The 16,760-nt window shown below is 46.0% G+C and overlaps 1 protein-coding gene across 1 annotated transcript in view; it reads left to right on the top strand.

Moving 5' to 3' along the window:
* MPP1 (MAGUK p55 scaffold protein 1) overlaps positions 1-16,760 on the top strand; it is a 32,861-nt gene that overhangs the window by 14,421 nt on the left and 1,680 nt on the right. Inside the window, exons 2-11 of the mRNA XM_070366402.1 lie at positions 884-1,027; positions 1,404-1,482; positions 2,435-2,520; positions 8,149-8,217; positions 9,825-10,021; positions 12,314-12,420; positions 13,182-13,262; positions 14,044-14,124; positions 15,247-15,449; positions 15,706-15,780. Of these exons, the coding sequence (XP_070222503.1) occupies positions 884-1,027; positions 1,404-1,482; positions 2,435-2,520; positions 8,149-8,217; positions 9,825-10,021; positions 12,314-12,420; positions 13,182-13,262; positions 14,044-14,124; positions 15,247-15,449; positions 15,706-15,780 (1,122 nt within the window). The remainder of the gene's footprint in view (positions 1-883; positions 1,028-1,403; positions 1,483-2,434; positions 2,521-8,148; positions 8,218-9,824; positions 10,022-12,313; positions 12,421-13,181; positions 13,263-14,043; positions 14,125-15,246; positions 15,450-15,705; positions 15,781-16,760) is intronic.

Below are 16,760 nucleotides of genomic sequence, written 5' to 3' on the forward strand. Positions count from 1 at the left end.
TAGACTTGGATTCCTGTGATATTGAATGGTTTGCCTTGGAAACGAACAGAGATCATTTTGTCGTTTTTGAGATTGCATCCAAGTACTGCGTTTCGGACTCTTTTGTTGACCATGATGGCTACTCCATTTCTTCTAAGGGATTCCTGCCCACAGTAGTAGATATAATGGTCATCTGAGTTAAATTCACCCATTCCAGTCCATTTTAGTTCGCTGATTCCTAGAATGTCGACGTTCACTCTTGCCATCTCCTGTTTGACCACTTACAATTTGCCTTGATTCATGGCCCTAACATTCCAGGTTCCTATGCAATATTGCTCTTTACAGCATCAGACCTTGCTTCTATCACCAGTCACATCCACAACTGGGTATTGTTTTTGCTTTGGCTCCTTCCCTTAATTCTTTCTGGAGTTATTTCTCCACTGATCTCCAGTAGTATATTGGGCACCTACTGACCTGGGGAGTTCCTCTTTCAGTATCCAGTATGAAATGGCAAAATGATAGGATAAATAACATGGCCCATCAAATTGAATGCAGTCAGCTACCAGCCTAAGAAGATAAGCATTGGTTTACGTAGCTTGGGATTCCCTGGTGGCTCAGATGGTAAAGCGCCTGCCCGCAATGTGGGAGACCCTGGTTAGATCCCTAGGTCAGGAAGATCCCCTGGAGAAGGGAATGGCCACCCACACCAGTACTCTTGTTTAGAAAATTCCCTGGATGGAGGAGCCTGGTGGGCTACAGTCCATGGGGTCGCAAAGAGTCAGACACGACTGAGTGACTTCACTTTCACTTTCTGTAGCTTTGGGGGTTGTAGCCCTGCAGTGATATCCTAGGGGTCGCCTCAGCCACTTGCTTCATCCAATGCTCTGCTCTTTTGCCCCACCAGCCTGTGTCACCCCAGCTGAGTGCTGTCATGGAGGACATGTACACCAATGGGCCTGCTGCCCTGGGGAGCCCAGCCCAGACTCAGGGCCAGGAGGCCCGGAAGGTGCGGCTCATCCAGTTTGAGAAGGTCACCGAGGAGCCCATGGTAACCCCTGTTTTTCGCCATCATCACCCCCCTGCCCACTCCCGCTCCAGAGCAGGCTTCCTGCCCCCTTCCAGTGGTTGATGCCCCAGGTGGTGGAGACAGAAAGTCTTTCTCCCAAGAAATCACTTTCAGATATCTTAAAGATCAGCTCAGCCTGGAGACAGAAACAGCAACCACCTCCAGTATTCCTGCCTGGAAATGTCCATGGACAAAGAGGAGCCTGGCGGGCTGCAGTCCATGGGGTTACAGGACTGAGCACGTTCACATGAGGGTGGAGGGTTGGTAGCAATAAACTGATAGAACTGAAACAAACAAAACAAGATCAGCTCAGAAATAGCTCACAGTCAAGCATGCTATGGCTTTGTCTATCTTCCAGGGAATCACACTGAAGCTGAACGAGAAGCAGTCATGTACGGTGGCCAGAATTCTCCATGGGGGCATGGTCCACAGACAAGGTATAGGTCCAGCCTTCTTCTATACTTCATGACATGACTATTTTTCCTGTTAGGTAACATTTGAGCAATTACTATATGCAACCCCTTTCATCCGCCTCTGAATACATAGCAATGAAGCAAAGAGACCATCTCTGCCTCCTGGGGCTACCAGTTAAACTGAGAAAATAGGAAATTTCCTGGTACATCAGTATTTAGGACTCGGTATTCTCACGGCTGTGAGCCATAGTTCAATCCCTGCTCGGGGAACTAAGATTCCATTAGCTAAACAGCACAGCCAGAAAAAAAAAAACAACTAAGCAAATAGACATTAACACATATTTCAGTAACTGCTGTATCTCCTTCATGGGAAGCAGCCATCAATTTGCAGAAGCATCCATTAGTAAAAGCACTTTTCTTTGTATCTAGGGGAGTGCAGGTAAGATAACCACTCTTCACAGAGATTCACACAGATTCTAAACAGTGATTAACTTGATCACTTGGTAGTGTTTGGAGGTTTTAGCTTAACAGCAGAAAAACATCAAGCTTGCTGGTGACTTCAGAGTGCCAAGTTCTTCATTTTCTGATTTCTTTGAGTGTTGTATAGCTGTTATCAGAGGCCCCAGAGATCAGGGGCACTGTAGTTCCAGGAGATTTTGAGGATCAGGTACTTTTATTCTTTACTCGGAGTCCTGAAGTCAAGGCAGATGACGTAGTCAACTTCCCAGTGCTGGTCCTCATAGGACCCAGAGGGCCATCAATAGAATATTCCGGTCTCTTGTGGTCGAATACTTCTAACCCTTTGTTTTTTTTTACACAATCTATTGTATCACAGTACAATATTGTACAAAATTGTATCACACAATGATACAAAATTGTATCACACAATCTATTGCTACAAATCACAGTTTCTTTCCTGCAGTGTTTTGACTCCTATTGACAGCTCTTGTCTGAACCTGTTTTCTTTTGATGGTAGGCTCACTTCACGTTGGGGACGAGATCCTAGAAATCAATGGCACAAACGTGACTAATCACTCGGTAGATCAGCTGCAGAAGGCGATGGTGGGTATCCACTCTGCCCTTGTCTTGGTGAACTGTGGATCGGAATTGCTGTCCACGTACCGCATTTTTGTATTTATACCTCATTGAAGGGCCTCTTATCACTCAAGAAATGACAACCCTCTGTTTTCATTTAGTAAACTTCTAAAACAAGGCATATGACCCAGAGTGTCTAGAAAAAGCTCTGTACTGAGTGCCAGAAGTCCTCAGTCTTTAATGGCAGCCCTGAATCACACTCTCTTTTACTCCAGCCCTGTGATTTGGAGCAAAATTCACTTCTCTAAGTCATCTATAACACGAAGATGCTAGTAATCACTATTCTGTTATAGATTTCTTACAGAGAGGAATGGACTAAAAGATGAAACGTCAAAAAGACAGAATGATCTCTGTTCATTTCCAAGACAAATCAGTCAGTATTACAGTAATCCAAGTCTATGCCCCAACCACTAAGGCTTAAGAAGCTGAAGTTGAATGGTTCTATGAAAACCTAAAAGACATTCTAGAACTAAAACCCCAAAAGATGTCCTTTTCATTATAGGGGACTAGAATGCAAAAGTAGGAAGTCAGGAGATACCTAGAGTAACAGGCACATTTGGCCTTCGAGTACAGAATGAAGCAGGGCAAAAGCTAACAGAGCTTTGCCAAGAGAATGCACTGGTCATAGCAAACACCCTCTTCCAACAACACAGGAGAAGACTCTACACATGGACATCACCAGATGGTCAATACCAAAATCAGATTGATTATATTCTTTGTAGCCAGAGATGGAGAAGCTCTATACAGTCAGCAAAAACTATACTGGGAGCTGACTGTGGCTCAGATCATGAACTCCTTATTGCCAAATTCAGACTTAAATTGGAGAAAGTAGGGAAAACCACTAGACCTTTCAGATATGATCTAAATCAAATCCCTTACAATTATACAGTGGAAGTGACAAATAGATGTAAGGGACTAGATCTGATAGACAGAGTGCCTGAAGAACTATGGACAGAGGTTCGTGACATTGTACAGGAGGCAGTGATCAAGACCATCCCCGAGAAAAAGAAATGCAAAAAAGCAAAATGTTGTCTAAGGAGGCCTTACAAATAGCTGAGAAAAGAATAGAGGCAGAAGGCAAAGGTGAAAATGAAAGATATACCATATAAATGCAGAGTTCCAAAGAATAGAAAGAAGAGATAAGAAAGCCGTCCTGAGTGATCAATGCAAAGAAATAGAGGAAAATAATAGAGTGGGAAAGACTAGAGATCTCTTCAAAAAACTTAGAGATACCAAGGGAACATTTCATGCAAAGATGGGCACAATAAAGGACAGGAATGGTATGGACCTAACAGAAGCAGAAGATATTAAGAAGAGCTGGCAAGAATACACAGAAGAGCTATACCAAAAAGATCTTCCAACGCAGATAACCATGATGGTGTGATCACTCACCTGTAGCCAGACATCCTGGAATGCGAAGCCAAGAGGGCCTTAGGAAGCATCACTACAAACAAAGCTACTGGAGGTGATAGAATTCCAGTTAAGCTATTTCAAATCCTAAAAGATGATGCTGTGAAAGTGCTGCACCCAATATGCCAGCAAATTTGGCAAACTCAACAGTGGCCACGGGACTGGAAAAGGTCAGTTTTCATTCCAATCCCAAAGAAGGGCAATGCCAAAGAATGTTAAAACTACTGCACAATTGCACTCATCTCACACGCTAGCAAAGTAATGCTCAAAATTCTCTAAGTCAGGCTTCAGCAATACCTGATCCATGAATTTCCAAATGTTCAAGCTGGTTTTAGAAGAGGCAGAGGAGCCAGATAACACATTGCCAACATCTGTTGGATCATAGAAAAAGCAAGAGGGTTCCAAAAAAACATCTACTGCTGTCAAAGCCTTTGACTGTGTAGATCACAACAAACTGGAAAATTCTTTGAGAAATGGGAATACCAGACCACCTGACCACGCCTCCTGAGAAATCTGAATGCAGGTCAAGAAGCAACAGTTAGAACTGGACATGTAACAACAGAGTGGTTCCAAACTGAGAAAGAAGTTCGTCAAGGCTGTATCTTGTCACCCTGCTTGTTTAATTTACATGCACAGTACATCATGAGAAATGCCAGGCTGGATAAACACAAGCTGGAATCAAGATTGCCAGGAGAAATATCAAGAACCTCAGATATGCAGATGACACCACCCTTATGGCAGAAAGTAAAGAGGAAGTAAAGAGCCTCTTGATGAAAGTGAAACAGGAGAGTGAAAAAGCTGGCTTAAAACTCACTGTTCAAAAAAAAACACAAAAACTCACCATTCAAAAAACTAAGATCAAGGCATCCAGTCCCATAACTTCATGCCAAATACATGGGGAAACAATGGAAACAGTGACAGACTTTGTTTTGGGGGGCTCCAAAATCACTATAGATGGTGACTGCAGCCATGAAATTCAAAAACATTTGCTCCTTGGAAGAAAAGCTATCACCAACCTAGACAGCATATTGAAAACAGAGACATCACTTTGCCGTCAAAGGTTCATCTACTCAAGGCTATGGTTTTTCCAGGAGTCATGTATGGATGTGAGAGTTGGCCCATAAAGAAAGCTGAGCACCAAAGAACTTATGCTTTTGAACTGTGGTGTTGGAGAAGACTCTTGAGAGTCCCTTGGACTGCAAGGAGATCCAATCAGTCCATTCTGAAGGAGATCAGCCCTGGGATTTCTTTGGAAGGAATGATGCTGAAACTCCAATACTTGGGCCACCTGATGTGAAGAACTGACTCATTTGAAAAGACCCTGATGCTGGGAAAGATTGAAGGCAGGAGGAGAATGGGACTACAGAGGACAAGATGGTTGGATAGCATCACTGACTTGATGGACATGAGTTTGAGCATGCTCTGGGAGTTCGTGATGGACAGAAAAGCCTGTCCTGCTGAACTCCATGGGGTTGCAAAGATTTGGACATGACTGAGCGACTGAACTGAACTGAGATGAGACATTGAACATGCCCTCTAGATTCAGTTGTGCTGGGTGTTTGCCCTTCCAGATTCTTCACCATGGTTCTTCAGCCCTGCGCACAATGGTGACCGTTCCTGCAAGCAAAGCTGGGAAAATCACATGAAGTATTTGGGTGTCATTGGCCATGGCTAGTAGGAAGCACCCCTCAGGCACTTAGCATGGGAATGAAGCAGAGAATAGAAACTCAAAAACAAGTGTGGTTTGAACCAGAAATGAAAAAACTGAACATTGCCAGAATTACATGTTAACATTCCTTTCAAATTTCTGCCAATCTGACGGGTGCAAAGTACTTCATGGTTGCTTTATTTTTCTAATTGTATTCCCAGAGCCAAAGTTGAGCACTTTTCAAGAGCTCGTGGCTATATGCTTTTCCTTCTTGTATCTTTTTGCCCTGTTGTCTATTGGGTTGCTTATCTATTTATAACAGAGTTTGAGTGAGCCTGATTGTTAGTTGCTCAGTCGTGTCCAACTCTTTGTGATCCCATGCAATGTAACCCACCAGGCTCCTCCGTCCATGGAATTCTCCAGGCAAGAATACTGGAGTGGGTTGCCATTTCCTTCTTCAGGGGATCTTCCTAACCCAAGGATCGAACCTGGGTCTCCAGTATTGCAGGCAGACTCTTTACCATCTGAGCCACCAGGGAAGCCCATATAACAAAGTTTAGAAGCTCTTGAAATATTGGTTATTAACTGTCTGCCTATTATATGCACAATAATATGTTTCCAGTAAGTCAGTCAGTGTTAGTCGCTCAGTCGTGCCTGATTTTTTGCGACCCCATGGACTGCAGCCCACCAGGCTCCTCTGTCCGTGAGATTTTCCAGGCAAGGATACTGGAATGGGTTGCCCTGTCCTTCTCCAGGGGATCTTCCCAACCCAGGGATGGAACTCAGGTCTCCTGCACTACAGGAAGATAATGGACTGAGCTACAAGGGAAGCCCATTATGTTTCCAAGTGTATTGTATATAGTATCTTTTGCCACATGACACAAATTAACTTTTACATAGTTGATTATATTTACACAAATCAAAAAGAAGTGTAAATTTTGAATGTTCATATATTTGAAACAGTTGTTTCAAGATTAAGGGATACAGCCTTGCTGTGGGCTCAGAAAAACACCTATGCATCACATTCTATTGAGAAGAAATGATTAAGGCCAAGTGCAGAGGATCGTGTTCTGTGCAGGGTACACTGTGAGGATATGAGTCAGCTCCTCGTGCTGGTGAGCATGAAACACTCCAGCCAGGGTCCTGGCAGGAGACAGGTGACCCACTCCAAAAGGTGGATAAGATGCTGAATGAAGGGGTTGTTTACAGAGGGGAAGGCCGAAATATAGAGGGGAACAAAAGTCCCTGATGTTGGGAAAGATTGAAGGCAGGGGGAGAAGGGGACGACAGAGGATGAGGTGGTTGGATGGCATCCTGGCTCGATGAACCTGAGTTTGAATAAACTCTGGGAGTTGGTTATGGACAGGGAGGCCTGGCATGCTGCGGTCCATGGGGTCACAAAGAGTCACACACGACTGGGCAACCCAATAACAACAACAGTTACTACCACACGGATCTGGGGCACGTGCTTTGGGTATTTACATCAGGATCCAGGTCATGTCCACACACTGCAGTTGATGGATACATCTTTTAAGACTCTGAATCCTTCTGTTTTCTGATCTGATCTTTATGGACGAAACTCGGTTGTTGGACCTATAGAGTTTCTCCTAGTGAGAGTGGAATATCTATAGAAAAGTAAGTTGAGGATAGCTCTAAAAGTATTTTTACCATTTGATTCTGCATTTCTCTCATGGGGTTCTAGTCTGTAGAAATCCAATGCAAATATATAAGGACATATGTTGAAGGGGGTCTCTGGCAGCAGGTTGTAAGAAAGAAAGAAAGTGAAGTCACTGAGTTGTGTCCAACTCTTTGAGAGCCCCTGGACTGTAGCCCACCCGGCTCCTCCATCCATGGAATTTTCTAGGCAAGAGTACTGGAATGGGTGGCCATTGCCTTCTCCAGGGGATCTTCCCAACCCAGGGATTGAACTTGGGTCTCCCACATTACGGGCAGGCGCTTTATTGTCTGAGCCACCAGGGAAGCGCAGGTTGTAGAAGAAAAAACAAAAACTGGTGACAGTGGACACGCCCACTAATGGGGATGGTGGCTGAGGCCACCATCACACAAGGGATGTAACTGAGCCATCAGAGAGAGTGAAGTCTTCATATATTGACCTGGAAGCAAGTCATTGAGTCATGCTTATAGTATAATCCAATTTTGTTAAAAACAACAAAAATGCATAAATATGAATATGTGTATAAATATCTGTACATGTTTGTATTGTATAGAAAAGTGTGGACATATGTGTTCATTGTAGGGGTTCATTTTAAGTACGTCTGGGGATCTTTTGGGGTTACCGGTGAAGAGGAGGGACAATCATTAGCCTTTGGTTCATGCTGTTATGCTGGTTTATGGGGCACATGACATTTCTGTCTCTAAGAAAATGTTCTGGTACAACATTTCAAAGTGCAATGATGGCTACCGAGAAAAAAAAATGAAACCTCATGGGCCTTTGGGAGGGGAAAATGACTTCATGAGACCTCCAGTCAGCCAAGTTCATTTTACTTAACAGTTATTTCATGTTTCTTTTTTAATAGAAAGAAACCAAAGGAATGATCTCATTGAAAGTAATTCCCAACCAGCAAAATCGGCTTCCAGCACTGCAAGTAGGTGGCAGCATTTTCTCTGTTGCGATGATGGCAGGATTCAGACCCACGATGCTCTCAGAATTTGACTGAATGATGTGATTCTAATCAGTGGATCTGCCTAGTACTCTCTGAGCCAAATTAACACATGTTGCAGACTGGCAGGCCTTTGCTGCATATCCTGCACGTGAGAGCAAAGGCCCATCTCCTGATTCTGCAACCCCCCTTCACACACAGCACATCATGGCTTAGGAGGGAAATCGCTTGTGCAGGGCCCTGGCAGATGAACTTTGACAAAAATCACTCTGAAGTTTCCGTTCCAGGTTACTTAATGTGTGATGGTATAATTTTCTTGTCAAGTAAACTTTTTAAGATTGAAGTTTTGGTATATATGAACGCATAGACAACAAAGTACACAAATCATAAGTATAAAACCAGATGAATTTTCACAAACTTAACACACCCATGTGACCAGCACCCTGAGAGTCCCCATCCCCATTTCCAGTCCGCCAACCCTGACTTCTGACTCCAGAGATGAGTTTTGCCCCTTTTGGGAATTTGTGTAAATTGACTCACACAGTATAAATCCTTTAGTGTCTCGTTTTGTTCACTGGGTGTGAAGTCTGTGCTGTAGCAACTGATGATTCCTTCCTTTTTTTGTTTGTTTGTTTGAATTATTTTTATTTTTTTAAATTTTAATTGGAGGCTAATTATTTTACAATATTGTGGTGATTTTTGCCATACATTCACATGAATCAGCCATGGGTGTACATGTGATTCCTTCTTATTCACTTCTCATATGAACATGCTCTTGAGGGCCTTTTGCAATTCCAGCTTTTTGATTCTTACAAAAAGAAAAAAAAAAAACAGTGCTGCCATGAACCTCATTGTATCTGAGTTTCAGTGCATTTCTGACGAGTTGTGGAGCATGTTCAACTGTGGTGATGTTGCCCAATTGTTTTCCAAGGTAGCTATACCATTTTCCATTCCCAGCTTCCAGTTCCAGCTCCACTGCATCCTCGCTGAGAGTTCTCTGGCATTTTCCCCCTTCCTTTTGGCCATTGTGTTGGTGGTGTTACAATTTTCTCTCTGCTGGGAAGTGGCGTCTTCTCTCGTTTTTTAGTCGGCCTGAATTTCATGAATCTTCAGAGAACCAGTGTTGCCTCTCTTGATCCTTTCAACTCTATTTTTCTGTTTCATTGCTTTCTGCTCCTTCCTGCTTTTTTTATTTCTTTGGGTTGGATTTACACCCCTGATCTTCCTCTCCGAGATAGCTGGTATTAAGTTCTGACCTAATAGCTTCTTCCAGTCTTTTTTTGCTTCCGTGTATAAAGAAATACTACATTTCAAGCATAGTAGGTTTTGTTTTTATTTGATAATCAAACACATTTTATTTGCTTGATTTGTTTTGATTTGCTTTGATTTGAAATGATCTTCTCATTTTATGTGATATCAGCAGCAAGACTTGGGGCACGTTCATAAAAGTAGCTGCTTTGTACTCCAGGATGGACAGCTGAGTCCCAGTAACCACACAGTATCTTTGCCTCCCTGCTGTCTATGCAGTGCAGACCCTGCTTATTTACAGCCAAACTTTCCACTAATGCAGCGTCTCTCACCTGCTTTTTCAGATGTTCATGCGCGCACAGTTTGACTATGATCCCAGAAAGGACAACCTAATCCCTTGCAAGGAGGCTGGACTGAAGTTCATCACGGGGGACGTCATCCAGATCATCAACAAGGATGACAGCAACTGGTGGCAGGGCCGGGTGGAAGGCTCATCCCAGGAGTCAGCGGGCCTGATCCCCTCCCCTGAGCTGCAGGAATGGTGAGCCACTGATGGACGAGGACCCACGCCCACCACAGAGAACTGCCCAGCTTCCACAATCTGTCATGCTGTGTATCCTTTCTGTTGCTCAATGGGGCCAACCTCTCAGTTTTCCTAGCACAATGGGTCGGGGGCAGGGGCGATGATGCCCTTATGAGCTTGACTGGCTGTTTTATGGCTAAAGGAGCCTGACTAGTTCTCCCTGCATCCACGGATCTCTGTGGCCACAAATGCTTTCCCTCAGCTTGCAAAGCAGGCCGTGGCACTGGGACTTAATCCCCCCTCCCCCAGCGCCCTTCAGAGCCATGATTTTCTGAGTCCTGCAGAAAAAGTCAAAGTGAAGTCGCTCAGTCGTGTCCTACTCTTTGCGACCCCATGGACTGTAGCCCACCAGGCTCCTCCATCCATGGGATTCTCCAGGCAAGAGGACTGGAGTGGGTGGCCATTGTCTTCTCCAGAGGATCTTTCTGACCCAGGGATCGAACCCGGGTCTCCCACATTATTGGCAGACTCTGAGCCCTGCTGAAAACAGTCAAATTTTAAGGATGTGTCCATTATGCACATTTGTGGTACATAGAAAAGGTTATCCCTGTCCCCAAGTTGGATTGCCATCCCTATCAAAACACCCGTACATTTTTCACCAATGTAGAGCAATCCTGAAACTTATTTGGAACCACACACACACAAAAAAAACCCTGAGTTGCCAACGCAATCTTAAGAAAAAAGAACAAAGCTGGAGTTAGCACATTCCCTGACTTCAGAGTATACTACAAAGCTACAGTCGTCAAAAGAGCGTAGCCCTACACCACTATATTTAAAATGGATAACCAACAAGGGCCTACTGTATAGCACATTGAACTCTGCTCAATGTCATGTGGCAGCTGGGTAGGAGGGGAGTTTGGGGGAGAATGGATACACATATACAGATGGCTGAGTCCCTTTGCTGTCCACCTGAAACTATCACAATATTGTTAATTGGCTATACCCCGATATAAAATAAAAAGTTTAAAAAATAGCATAGTAGTGGCACAAGAACAGACACACAGACCAATGGAATGGAACAGAGAGCCCAGAAATAAACACATGTACTTAACATCAATTAACCTATGACAGAGGAGGTAAGAATATGCAAAGGAGGAAAGACAGTGTCTTCAATAAGTGGTGCTAGGAAAACTGGACAACTACATTTACTTTACAAAATAAAATTAGAATATTTTTTCACACCATTTACAAAAAGAAAAGGGATTAAAGACCGAAGTGTTAGACTGCTGCTACTGCTGCTGCTAAGTTGCTTCAGTCGTGTCCGACTCTGTGCGACCCCATAGATGGCAGCCCACCAGGCTCCGCCATCCCTGGGATTCTCCAGGCAAGAATACTGGAGTGGGTTGCCATTTCCTTCTCCAATGCATGACAGTGAAAAGTGAAAGTGAAGTCGCTTAGTCATGCCCGACCCTCAGCGACGCCATGGACTGCAGCCTACCAGGCTCCTCCGTCCATGGGATTTTCCAGGCAAGAGTACTGGAGTGGGGTGCCATTGCCCTCTCCAGTGTTAGACTAGAAAGTATAAAACCCCAGGAAACACTGGCTGCACCGTGTGGCTTGCAGGATCTTAGTTGCTCAACCGTGCGTTGAACCCACATTCTTGACAGTGAAAATGCAGACCTCTAAGCACTGCACTGCCAGGGGATTTGCTGTATTCCATTTAAAGTTATAAAATAATGGCTGTATGTCCCTATACTATATAATACATCCTTGTAGCTTATTTATTTTATGCATAGCAGTTTTTGTATTGATACCTCTTAATCCTCTACGCCTATATTGCCCCTCCCTCTTCTTTTTCCTCAGTGGTAACCACGAGTTTGTCCTCCGTATCTGTGAGTCTGTTCGTTTTGTCTTATTCATTCATTCGTTTTATATTTTAGATTTCACATACAAGTGATAACTTAGAGTTTTGTTTTTCTCTGTCTGAGTTTTCACTAAGCCTAATACTCTCCAGGCCCATCCATGTTATTGTAATTGGAAGAGTTTCATTCTTTTTATTAATGGCTGAGTAATATTCCTCTGTGTGTGTATGCTCACACGCATATATGCACATGTTACATCTTTATCCGTTCATCTGTTGGTGGACATGTAGGTTGTTTCCACGGCTTGGCTATTGTAAATAATGCCTTGAGAGAAAGGGCTAGAGGCAGATGGTTCTAGGGGTTTCGTGTAGAGGGACCACACAGGCAAATGACCCAGGGCTTTTGCACCAAGAAGCCACCGATGTCCTCTGTTGTCTCTTCCCTCCAGGCGAGTGGCGAGTGGGGCCCATTCTGCTCCAAGTGAGGCCCCTAGCTGCAGCCCCTTTGGGAAAAAGAAGAAGTACAAAGACAAGTACCTGGCGAAGCACAGCGCAAGTACGCTCCCCGACTCGCCGCTGTTCCTGGTCTCCTGTGACCACATCCCTCTACCCGGTTCCACACAGGGCATGCGGGAGGAAGGCTGCTCATCACGCTTTCCCTCCAAGGATCCACCCTGACCACCTTCCAGACCTTTCTCAATATATCAGCCGACATCAGTATGACCCAGTGCAGGGTTTGAGCCACTTCAGACAGCGGCCTATTTTCCTGAACTAACTCTGACTGTGTTCTTTACCTGCCGTGGGCACAAGCAGGTTGTAGATAAGAAAGGAAGAATCATCCATGACTGAGCTACTGTCTGTTAAATGCCTCCTTCCTACGGGGAGCATTTTCAAGAAAGACAGGAGCAAATCACAGGACCTGAAAGCACCTGCCAAGTCGGGAGTCTCCATGGAGCCACAGAGGGCAGTTGTGTGACATGGGAGGTGGCAGGATCAGAGTCAGGATGACACTCAACGTCCCCTGAGACAAAGGCCAGTACAGGCGGTACTGGGGAGATGACAGTGGTGGGGCTGATAGCTGGGGCCAAAAGCTTACAGAAAATTTGAGTGCAAAGAACTGACTGACAGCCATGTTGAGTTTCAATGGCAGGGGGATTGGGAAAACCAAGACATAGACCCCAAGGAAGGGCACCCACCATCAAGGGTCAGTCCCACCCGCAGTTGTCCCTACCAGTGTGCGAGCCTGTCTGGCTGATCTCATCCTGCCCGGTTTGCCCAGCTCTGGGATGACCTTGGCTTGCTTTTCTTTGTCCCTAGTTTTTGACCAGTTGGATGTTGTTTCCTACGAGGAAGTGGTTCGGCTGCCCGCGTTCAAGAGGAAGACCCTGGTTCTCATCGGTATCTTCTTGTTGCTTTGCTACTGGACACAACATTTCTGTTTGTGTTCCCCTGCCTGCAGGATGTACCCTGTCTCCATTGCCTCCCTGCCTGGAGGATGTAACCTACCTCCATGCCTTCTCCCCACTCTGTTCCTCCAAAAAAAAGTAGGGGGCAGTGAGGAAGAAAAGGAAGCGAGAAATCGGGTGTCCTGGGCCTCCATATGGAGCAGATCTAAGAGTTTACTGAGTCCTTACCAGGACTCACCTTGGTTCACGTTGCTACAGAGGGTAAACCTGATACAGTTTTCAGCAACTAATTCTTTTAGATGGTTTATCTGTCTGGCCAGCAGTAGGGATGCTCTAGGCCTATGCTTGCATTCTCCAGAAAAGGATTCAGAGCTCTTTGAAATGGAGCAAATCCTCCCTGTCTCTAGAGGGAAAAGGTTAGTTGGTTAGAGGATCCATTTAAACTTGCAGGAAAAGCCTGTTCCATTCATTTGGGGGGAGTCTAAGAAGGCAAATAGCCTTCAGAAAGAAACTGAAAATGCCCTGTGGTAGCCAGCTCCTATGTGCAAATTACAGCTGTGTTCTGAATTGTCATCAGGACACCAGGCCTTGAAACCCTTGATCCTCCTGACCCAAGCCCTTCAGAAGCCCATGCTCTTTGCTTTGACCTGTCACTGATCGTGGGCTCTGAGAGATGAAAACCCATGTGTTAGTCCTCTTTTTAGCCCTGTCTTTGTCTCTGGGGAAAGAAATGGAAGCATTGATCTGCATGCCTGTCTCCTCTGTCCACGCAGGAGCCAGCGGGGTGGGCCGCAGCCACATCAAGAGTGCCCTGCTCAGCCAGAACCCGGACAAGTTTGCATACCCTGCCCCGTGTGAGTAGCTCAAGGGCCTGAGGGCCATGGTTCCATAGTGGTCTGTCTTTTTGTGATTTTTTTTTTTTTCCTTCTTGGCCATGCCACATAGCTGGGGATATCCCAATCTCCCTGGCTGGGACTGAACCCACGCTTTGGCAGCAAAGACATAGAGCCCTAACCACTAGACAGCCAGGGAAGTCCCTTCTTTGTGATTTTTTCCCCCAAACATTTGATGATCAAAAGAAAAGATCATTTGGAAAGATACAAATTTGTCCCCAGAATTGCTGCAACTAACAAAGTAGTTATGCTCTTGGTCAGCCTAAGAGACATAGTGACACTTCAATAATACATAGGGTCATTCAATAACTTAAAATGCAAACTGAGTTTGCAAGAGTGGGTGAAAAAGGTAAGGAGAAGTTGGGTCAAAGAAGGGAGACTTTCAGTGCGTTTCCAAGAAATCCAGACTATATATAGCCTGCAGATCGGTTTTATTTATTTATTTAAAAAATTTTTTCACAACACTGCATGGCACGTGGGATCTTAGTTCCCTGACTAGGGTTCAAACCTGTGCCCCAGCCTGCATTGGAGGGTGGAGTCTTAACCACTGGACTGCCTGTGAAGTCTCTGCAGATCTGCTCTGCAAAGATTTCCAGCTTCTGTATCCCTGGGGTTGGTGTTGGAGAGAGAGGCAACTTTATGATGGCAGGAGGATGGTCGCTCACTCTGGAGCATTTAAACGTGTTCCCAGCCTGCTTCATTTTCTTGAGTCAGGCCCTGAGGGTCCTGAATAAGAAAGTGAAGTCGCTCAGTCGTATCCGACTCTTGGTGACCCCCATGGACTGTAGCCCACTCGGTTTCTCCAGCCATGGAATTTTCTAAGCAAGAGTACTGGAGTGGGTGGCCCTTGCCTTCTCCAGGGGATCTTCCAGACACAGGGATCGAACCCAGGACTCCCATTTTGCAGGCAGACGCTTCACCGTCTGAACCACCAGGGAAGCCCTTAGAAGACTCCCTGAATCAGAAGCCCCTGCACTAAAGGCAGCTGGGGTGGTGGTGGCGACGCTAGGGTTCTGCGCCCTGGGAGCTGTGGAGGGGGGCCCCCGAGTGGCTCAGGGATTGATCGGGGTTCTTGGGGTGCAGATACGACACGGCCGGCCAGGAAGAGCGAAGAAGATGGCAAGGAATATCACTTCATCTCCACGGAGGAGATGACACGGAGCATCTCCGCCAACGAGTTCTTGGAGTTTGGCAGCTACCAGGGCAACATGTTCGGCACCAAGTTCGAGACTGTGCACCAGATTCACAAGCAGGACAAGGTTGCCATCCTGGACATCGAGCCTCAGGTGGGTCGGCGGGGAAGGCCGGAGCAGAGGAGAGCGTGGTGCTGAAGAGCACAGCTCGGGGGGACCTGCAGGATGTGCACCCCAGCTTCATGGGCTGTCACTGGGGTCACCAGGAGGAAGACCTGGACCAGCCATGCCGGAGATAGTCCTGGCCTTGGTGAGGCCCTAAGATGCTGATTGCCAGGGGTCTGCTGTGACCACTGACTCTTTTTCCCCTCTCTTCTCTCTCCCTCCCTCCATTCCATTTTTTTCCCAGACCCTGAAGATCGTTCGGACGGCAGAACTTTCACCTTTCATTGTGTTCATCGCACCCACTGACCAAGGCACTCAGGTGGGAATGTAGGGTCTGTGCAGGGGAGTGGGAGACCCGACAGATGTTGGCAGGGTGCTGGCAGAGCTCAGCGTCTTGGCTGCTGCTGTCTTCCTGCCCTTGAGGCCAAGAGGACAGAGCAGATGCATCCAGTCTGTTCAGTTCAGTTGCTTAGTCGTGTCTGACTCTTGGCAACCCCATGGACCACAGCACGCCAAGCCTCCCTGTCCTTCACCAACTCCTGGAGTCTACCCAAACTCCTGTCCATCGAGTCAGTGATGCCATCTAACCATCTCATCCTCTGTTGTCCCCTTCTCCTCCTGCCTTCAGTCTTTCCCAGCATCAGGGTCTTTTCCAGTGAGTCAGCTCTTCGCATCAGGTGGCCAAAGTATTGGAGTTTCTGTTCAATGAGGAGTTGTTAACCCACTAGCCAGGCCATTGTTCCAGAAGCACAGAGATGGATGGTGGGCTTAAGAGGGACAAATATGGGGGACAGGGACCCTGGACATATGTGGCCCTAGGCCCACAGGGGTCATGCTGTGGGGAGGGGTGACCGTGTAGAGAAGCCTCCTGGGTCCCTAGGGCCAACGAGCTCCAAACCCCACTGCAGACACTTTGCTTTTCACTGAACGCATCTGTGGAGACCTTCCTGGGCCTTTCTCAGGAGCTGTGGTCTCCTGTTGTGTGGATTCAGCAGAATTATTTAGTTCCCTAGGGATTCCCTACCGGCTCAAATGGTAAAGCGTCTGCCCGCAATGAGGGAGATCAGGGTTCGATCACTGGGTCGGGAAGATCCCTTGGAGAAGGCAATGGCCACCCACTCCAGTACTCTTGCCTAGAAACTTTCATGGATGGAGGAGCCTGGTGGGCTACAGTCCATGGGGTCACAAAGAGTTGGATACGAGTGAGTGACTTCACTGTAGTTCCCTCACTGCCTTCTTGACGGCTGTTTAGGTTTAAAACTTTTAATAGCATCAATACAACAATCAATGATTCTGTGC

The sequence above is a fragment of the Bos mutus genome, chromosome X (genome assembly GCF_027580195.1).
Source record: "Bos mutus isolate GX-2022 chromosome X, NWIPB_WYAK_1.1, whole genome shotgun sequence".
NCBI lineage: Eukaryota > Metazoa > Chordata > Mammalia > Artiodactyla > Bovidae > Bos > Bos mutus.